The sequence below is a fragment of the Zootoca vivipara genome, chromosome 2, assembly GCF_965207765.1.
Source record: "Zootoca vivipara chromosome 2, rZooViv2.hap1.1, whole genome shotgun sequence".
In the NCBI taxonomy this organism is placed as follows: domain Eukaryota; kingdom Metazoa; phylum Chordata; class Lepidosauria; order Squamata; family Lacertidae; genus Zootoca; species Zootoca vivipara.
In genome coordinates this window covers 30,446,522-30,454,595 of record NC_142584.1, presented here as the reverse complement: position 1 = coordinate 30,454,595, position 8,074 = coordinate 30,446,522, and the positions used below count along the sequence as shown (strand labels likewise).

The 8,074-nt window shown below is 42.7% G+C and overlaps 1 protein-coding gene across 1 annotated transcript; it reads left to right on the top strand.

Moving 5' to 3' along the window:
- The first annotated feature begins 1,012 nt into the window (after nucleotides 1-1,012).
- On the top strand, nucleotides 1,013-7,885 carry LOC118081471 (CMRF35-like molecule 9). Its single transcript, XM_060270979.2, has 7 exons — nucleotides 1,013-1,324; nucleotides 2,507-2,839; nucleotides 3,055-3,133; nucleotides 4,447-4,559; nucleotides 5,635-5,678; nucleotides 6,862-6,999; nucleotides 7,169-7,885. Exons 1-7 carry the CDS (start codon nucleotides 1,141-1,143, stop codon nucleotides 7,325-7,327), a joined length of 1,050 nt encoding a protein of 349 aa, XP_060126962.1. The 5' UTR covers nucleotides 1,013-1,140; the 3' UTR covers nucleotides 7,328-7,885.
- The last annotated feature ends 189 nt before the right edge of the window (nucleotides 7,886-8,074 follow it).

The following is an 8,074-nucleotide window of genomic DNA, read 5'->3' as shown; positions in this document are numbered from 1 at the left end:
ATCCTACCTGGCCAATCCCCCTGGCACGCCTCCCCTTGGCTGGATTGGTCGGCTAACTGAGTGGGCGGCGACTCCAGCCTCAGGTAGGCAGTGCCAGCTTCCAAACTTCCAGAACTGCCTCAGGGATCCCGGGGGGGGGGGGGGCTGCACGCGACTGCGCAAAATGCGCCTCCCCTTTTATGTTGGGGAAACGGTCATTGCGTATGCGAGACTTTTTCATTAGTGAATGGTGGGGAATAGCTTTGTTTCCTTCTATCTCCTCTTCTGTTGCTGTGCTGCAGATATCTTATTTATAGGTCCTTCCTGCTTCCAATCAGCTTGAAAACGCCCAGCTTCCTGTTTCTGGTTTTTGCAGTTATCTGGATGCATAGGAGACACAACCAGAAGGGAGCTTCAGCTCCCACACTTCCTGCTGCCGCACAACTCAGTTGTAGCCACCCGGTCTCTTTGTGTGTCGCAGGGAAGTAAACCGTATGATGGTGGGGGACCGGGAGTAGAAAGCTCTCTAATGAGGTGATACCATCATAAGAGAACTTCAGCTACTGCATCAAACTGTCCACTGTGAGGACAGGACGCTGGACCTGAATAGTTCAGTTGGTTAGAGTGTGGTGCTGGTACTGCCAAGGATGCAGGTTCGATCCCCATATTCCTGCACTGCAGGGAGCTGGACTAGATGATCCTCAGGGTCCCTTCCAACTCTACAATTCTATGACCAGATGGGCCACTGGAATCCTGATTCAGCAGGGCTATTTTAATGTCCTTATGGGAAAATACTGTGCATCTTGCCTTGCTTATCACAACCCAGTTGTGATACTAGGTCATAGTATTGGTTAATGTCATCCCGAAGTCCACTGAAATTCATTTACATTATTCTCCTCATCTAGCATGTGTGTTTCTTAATATAAAGGGGGGAAAATACACTAACCACAGCCACATGCATACTAAGGATTGCAGAAGAGAATCTGTCCTCTATTTCTAAAGAAGGCTGAGCACTTCTGCTTTCAGGGGCGGGGGTTATCGCCAGTGAGGTTTGAAGTTTCTCTTCCCTGCCAAAAACTTGTGAGAGTATCTTGAAGTCTCTGGGAGAGATTGGCTACCCTTTACCTCCCTCCAACTTCAGCAGAGAAGAGAAGCAGAATCATGAGACCGTTGAGGATGTTGTCTCTCCTAGGCTGGGTGCTAATTTCAGGTAAGGAAGAGAAAAATGCTCCGTCAAGGCCACAGATCTTGAAGCATAAGGAGGAAGTCTGCCAAAATGCATGGGATGGCACTACTGAAAGTCCAGAGATAGAAGACTTGGGAGACAAACAGCAGAAAGCGAAAGGTAAACATGCTATTTCTGTCGCAAACATGCTATTTCTGTCGCAAACTGGCAAAGCAATCTTTTGCACGTGCATATACCCAAATAACTGCTTTGGAATCTTACTGTGTGTATGTAAGCATATGACCATATGACATGATGCCCTGATTTGGGGTTGGCTGCTGGCACAAGTTGCTGAATTGGTTGGCATGCCCATGTTCAAATTCCTTGTTTTTCCTGGTGAATTTGAAAAACTGTTTGGTGACATGCTTAGGGACAAAGAAGCTCACCTCAGAATACAGTTGCGCATTGCAAGACAAACATTGCCCAACTTCAAAACAAACATTACACTATGACAATTCTGAAGTTTCCACACCTTGGGAAAATATACCGGTAAATATCCATGGATGCAAAGTGTGTGTGTATGGGGAGAACAATTTTGTGAATGCTTGTTGCAGAGACGTGGAAAGACTTGTCTTGTAATGAATGGCCTGGCTTGACTGCAATGCTGCACACCTGTCAAGGACTGGACTGAGGAGGAATAGTGGAGACCGTCCCCTCCCCTCCTCCTGCACTTCCCAGATAAAAGGGAGACAGTATAGATTTAGTAATAATAATAATCATTTATTATTTATTATTTATACCCCGCCCATCTGGCTGGGTTTCCCCAGACACTCTGGGCGGCTTCCCACAGAAAAATAAAACATAATAATCTATTAAACATTAAAAGCCTCCCTGAACAGTAGTTTGCAGAAGGTCACAGTTGAGAGGCTACAGAGGGGAGAAGCTGGGAAATATTGGGAGAGGAGCAGGAGGAGGAAGAAGCACCAGGGGAGAGACAGCTGACAGACTCAATGTCTTTGGAAAGCATGCCAGACCCCCCCTCCCCCAGGTCCAGGCAGGCACTGAGAGTAGGAGAACAGAAAGCTCAGAGGCAGAAAGCCAACGTAGGGATGACATTTAATAGGAGAGACAGAGGGGTTGGGACTTTACTCGGAGCAATGCCATTATCCAAGAGGCAGCAGTATGCATCTCTCTCTCTCTCTGTGAATATTAAATATATTACCTTGGTAAGAATTTCTTGTTTTTCCCATTTCTGGCTGCCAGACGTGAGGGAGGGGGATCGGATTTCCTGAAGCTGGACAGCACCAGCAGCATGGTGTTAACCCTATTGACTCCAATGAATGATCTCTTTCTTTCCCCCAGAGGCATGGCAACTGACTGGTCCAGTTGAAGTGCATGGATATGAAGGAAAATCTCTCTCTTTTTGCTGCCATTATCAACAAACCTTTGAAGATAACACTAAGATTTGGTGCAAAATTAAAAAAGGCTTCTTTTCATTTTCATGCGAAAGTTTAATAACATCAGACGGAAAGGCGAACGTGGGCAGAGTCTCCCTCAGAGAGAATAAGGAAGAGCACTACTTTCAAGTGACGATGGACAATTTGAATTTGGATGATTCCGGTGTTTATTACTGTGTTATAGATCGTTTAATCTTTCTCAATATCAAACACAGGGTGAATGTGACAGTTTCTCCAGGTAAATGCTTCTCCTCCTCTCCTTGTTTGCAATGATAGAAATGCAGGAATGAGGAATTGGAGAAAGAAAAAAATCTCCAGAGCATGAAGGAATAGATGAAATCATTCTCTTCATGCGCTAAAATACAGAATGTTGTTGATATAGCAGAGGAACTATGACCACAATTTGTGTTTATTCCTTTTTGTTTTTTGTCCTCCCCCGCCTCCCCAATCCAGAAGAAAGATTATCACCTACAGAAATATCAGAATTTATCACCTCCGTAGTACATTCCAGCCACAGCCCAGATCCTACAGAGTGAGTATTTGGGTTCCTTTTCTATAACCATGTGAGGGACTTTCAATCTCCCCCTTTTTTCGCTGCCCACAGAAATCTACGATCCCTGCAGCTAATCTCTCCCAGGTTAACTGGGGAATAGATGCCTGTGAATATCTGTCTGAAATATGGTATTTATACTGATGTAATGGACAGCAGGTGCTTTCCATAGAAGGAGCTGTGGTACTGGACACTTTTGAGAATACCAGGGCTGAGGAAACTGCTACAACTCTTTGATTTTCATGTTGATGCCCTGTGTTTGAACATAATTTGGCTATGGTTTTTACTATTCCATGCTTGCAGGGTTGGGAACACTTCTATGACTTGCAGACGGATGGAATAGAGCATTTTTGCAGCCCCGTGAAACTTAGAAACTGGGACGGGCAATGCTTAATCTGAATGATCTGGTGTCTCTTGACAGTCCCTTCAGAATCTGCTCTTGCAGGGTTATGTTTGCAATAATTATGACTGAGCAACAACAAAAGGCACAAATATGTGTATGTCTATAACCCAAGAGCCCACGTAAAAAACGTAAATCATGAAAATGCAAAAGGTTTGGTTAGCTAGAAATTTGTTTCCAAAACTTTCCGTCTTATCATCAATTGCTGTGATGTCAAAGGGGTGGGAACCACCCGCCACAAACTCCTTTCCAGGGCCATTAATTACAACCAAAGCAATTCATAAATTAATTACAGTATTACTGTTAATGATAATGATGATCAGTAACAAATTACATCATAAGGTACATGACTTAAACAAGCTGTATATGTTGGGGAATCATGTATATAATGTTAGACTCTCCAATCTGATTGACTTTTGGGGGGGTTGCTCCCATTTTAACATCTTTGAAAAAGAGCAGTGCGGACCTCTGTGCACATTATCCATATCATCTTCTGTTTTCATCACCAGAAAATTGGGCTGGGTCAACACGACAATCTGGGCCAGCCCGGATGATGATGGTAGTTTTGAAGGGGTTTCAATCACATCAAAATATTTGCTTGGATTCTTGCAAAAAAAACAAACCCAAACCCTTCCCTATGTATCATTTTTGGGGAGGGAGGAAGAATCAGAAATTAACAGCGCAATCCTGTGCATGTCTGACCGGAGGTTGGATTGAGTTCAGTGAGACTGACTCCCAAGTAGATATCTTGAAGAATCAATAAAATAAACAAGTGGAACAAAGTTGCATATTATGTAAGAAGGATGTACTGTATTGTTTAAATGAAATGGCCATTGTTGAAATGGCTAATGGAAATATGTGGAATTTGATATTCTATTCTTTTTTCTTTTGCCAGGACCCCGTCAGAATCAAAGCTCTACATCTTGATATATAGTATCATTCCACTATTTATTCTTGTCTTACTTGCAACTGTGGTGCTGCTTGTGGCGTCAAGGAAGAAGAAAACAGGTCAGAGCGCTGCTGTATTCTTTGTGTGTTGCTGAGCACGCTTCCTTCCTACCTGAATTTTATTCCGCATAAACCTAACACACGAGCTCTGTTAAACAATTCATCTCTGAATATCACCTGTTTGCAAAACTAAGAGGCAACAATCCTCTGCACACATACTGTAGTTTTCTGTGGGTTTTTTCCCTAAAAAACAATGTCCAAAATTTGGGGGTGTCTTATACACGGATAGATCCCCCCATTTTCTTAAATCGGAGTCCCCCAAAATAGGGGGCGTCTTATACATGGAAGCGTCTTATACATGGAAAAATATGGTACTTAGGAGTAAGCTTCATTGGCATAGGAGAACTTGCTTCCAAGTAAACATGCAAAGCCTCCAACTGGGGAAAAAACAACACATGGCAGAGGGAGGTATTCAACTAATTTTCATGCTGGGGACATGGGACTCCTCTTCCACCGCTGGTCCCCTTGCACGTGCCCAAGCTGCCCCAAAATCTGTTCTGGAAGAATAGGGGGAAGCCCCAGAGCAGATTTAGGACATGTGCAGGGAGAGAATGTTCTGTTGCACAAAGATAAATACTTTTACTGACGGAGCATTCTCCTTATAGCTAGCTTAGATACAACCCATTGAGAGGGTGCAATATGGAGAAAGGAGAGACTAAAACAAATATTAAGCCCCAAGCTTATTGGAATCTTAAGAGGGGCCTGAGAAGCCGCAAGGCTGGCAGTATTGATTAGCAATATATCAGGCTCTGTGGTCTTAGGGCTGCAAATCTATGCACACTTACCTTGGAATAAGCCCACTGAACTCAATGGGAATTGCTTCTGAGTAAATAGGCCTAGGGTTATTTGTTTGTTTGTTTATTATTTATATACCACCCTTCATCCAAATATCTCAGGGAGGTTCATAAAATAAAAAAACACAAGATAAAAGCACAGAATAAATATTCAGTATTATCTCCAGTAGGAGTAATTCCAGTGTGGAATTTCAGTCAAGCAGATCTTTCTTACCACCTAACCTGTTGTTGGAGTTGCTTAGTTTGACCTACCTGATTTCCAATTGATGCATCCATTTCAGAATCACATTTTCAGAGAAATGAGGAGCTAAATCTACCAGAAAGGGTAAGGCAAAATCTCACATCACTCCATGATAAGATTTTTATTAATATTATTTATAAAATAAATATTTATATACCACTATGTAATGGGGAAATACATGAAAGTGGTTTGCCGCAAAATACAAGGCACATTAGTGCAATCACAATAAGTAGCACCAGAACAGTCTAAAATGATCATTTCTGAGAAGTGGAATAGTAGTACTGAGGAGCAATGAGGAAGATCTTCAGATGTGGTGAAAGTCAGTCTTAAAATACCACAATGTGATATCACAGCTGTGGGTTAACCAGCCTCATATACCAAACATGCTTAAGTCTACTTAATGCATGAAGGGGTTAATAGCATAGAGCAGAGCTTTCCAACCTGTGTGTCGCGTAGGCAGCAGTGTATCATGTGAATACTCCCCATGCTCCTCCCAGGGCTGGAAAGGGGTGAGTCTAACCTCCGGTTTGCTAGTGAAACTGAATTACTGTGTTGCAAAATGATGCATGTCTAAAAAGTGTGTCACCCACATGAAAAGTTTTGAAAGCTCTGTTATAGAACAAGAAAGCTGTCCTGCCAGCCTTAGCCAAGTCCCCCTCACCTTGGGAGGAACTGGAAGTCTTTGTTCCCTCCCCGGTCTACCTGAGAACCTCAATATGTGAAGAGGTTCTAAGCTGGTTGCTCCAGCTCCAACCGCATGGCTCTCACCAGCCATTCCTGATAACTTTCACCACTTTGGAACTAAACTAAATGTAGCCGGCACAACTTTTTCTGAACGCTGTATGGGTAAGCACATGAATCAGATCTTTGAACAGTTTGTAAGTAAGCAAATGTTTTAACTTACCAAACATGTGGTCTTTTCCTATGCTGGGGGAAGAGGGAACGCACAAGGGCATATTTTAAAGGTCTAACCATTTATATTTCCATGCTGCACATTTTGTGATATAAACTCTCTGCTGGCACTCAGGAATTCTCCGTTATATACCTCTTTTTCCTTGACCACCAGCAACAGTGCATCTGCTAATACAGCCAAGATTTCAGCATACATTAGGCCTCAGTCTTTAAAAGTTTGTTCTTTGTGGCATGTTTGCAATCTGGCTGGCCGGCAGAAATCTTATTGAGTACCAAGTTAGGGCCATTTCAGATGAGTACAAAGCTCCCTTTCTGTGACTTGTTTTCAAAACTGCATTTACTTGCCCTCTCACAGACGCCTACCCACAATACTGAAGATACTCATGAGAACACTATTTCTGACCAGTCCCCAGATCATAATGGAGCAGGACTCTACAGGATTGTTAAGGTCCTTCCTGAAAATGACTATGAAGAGATTCACTCCCAGGAAAAGGTAGGAAGAAAATGAATGCTGTAACCAGCATCCTTATTAGCCACTGCCATCTGTTTGCGCCAGTATGGGTCTTCGGTCTCATTCAGCAGGGCACTTATGCCATCTTACCTACAGGCTGCCTGAGGCTTGTTCTATGCTTGTTAGCATTTCAAATCTAATTCTCTTTCAGACTTCAGAGGAGCAAGATGAGGTGTCTTATGCCAGACTGGATATTTCAGATCATCATCATCATCATCACATCTACGACAACATAAATCTCTCCAGGCCAGCCCACCCAGAGACACCTGCTCAGGAGGTCTTTTATACAGAGGTGAAGCCTGACCATTAAATATATATATACTGTATATATATATCACTGCTCTGCTTCAACAAAACCAGCTGCTGGGGAACTGCAAAGTGACAGCCGATCCTACTTCTACAGTAAAAGGAAAATGATGGATCTGCATTAGCTGCAACCCACATACAGTGAAAAAGCATATCCCAGAGAGGTAAATATAATTTGAGCACGGAGGGATGTTTTAATGTACCTTAATGCATGGCTATCTGCTTTTTATTTGTAGAATACCTTCCCCAGAAAGATTTGCCTGCTGCAGCAATTTGGGCACCAGGTGCCTTTTATCCCAGGCCTTTTAATTTCAATTATATGCTTTAGTAGTGTATTTAGATCTGGCCCCAATTTGATTACTCTTTGCTGGGTGTGGTGTTGTTTTCCAGCTAGTGTTTATATTTATTCTATACTGTTTTTGGTAGTTTTATGTCAGTTTCTGAGTCATTTAACTGACCCAAATGTGTTTGTGTATTTGATTGCTTTCTGTACGCCACCCAGAGGACATGGATAGATCAGCTGTTCAGAAAACTGAGAATAAAACAATTATAATCTGTATCCTAGAACTTGAATCTGCAGCATTAATTATAGGCTCTCCCATTTAAAAAGAAACGCATTTCTGCTTCTTGTGGCTACACAGCAAAGTCTGATACGGAGAAGCTTGGAAATCAACAAAGGACCCTGGGCAGGAGTTCTGGTAGTCAAAAGGAAAATATTATAGGAAGTCCAGTTGGGTGATAGGTAACCAGA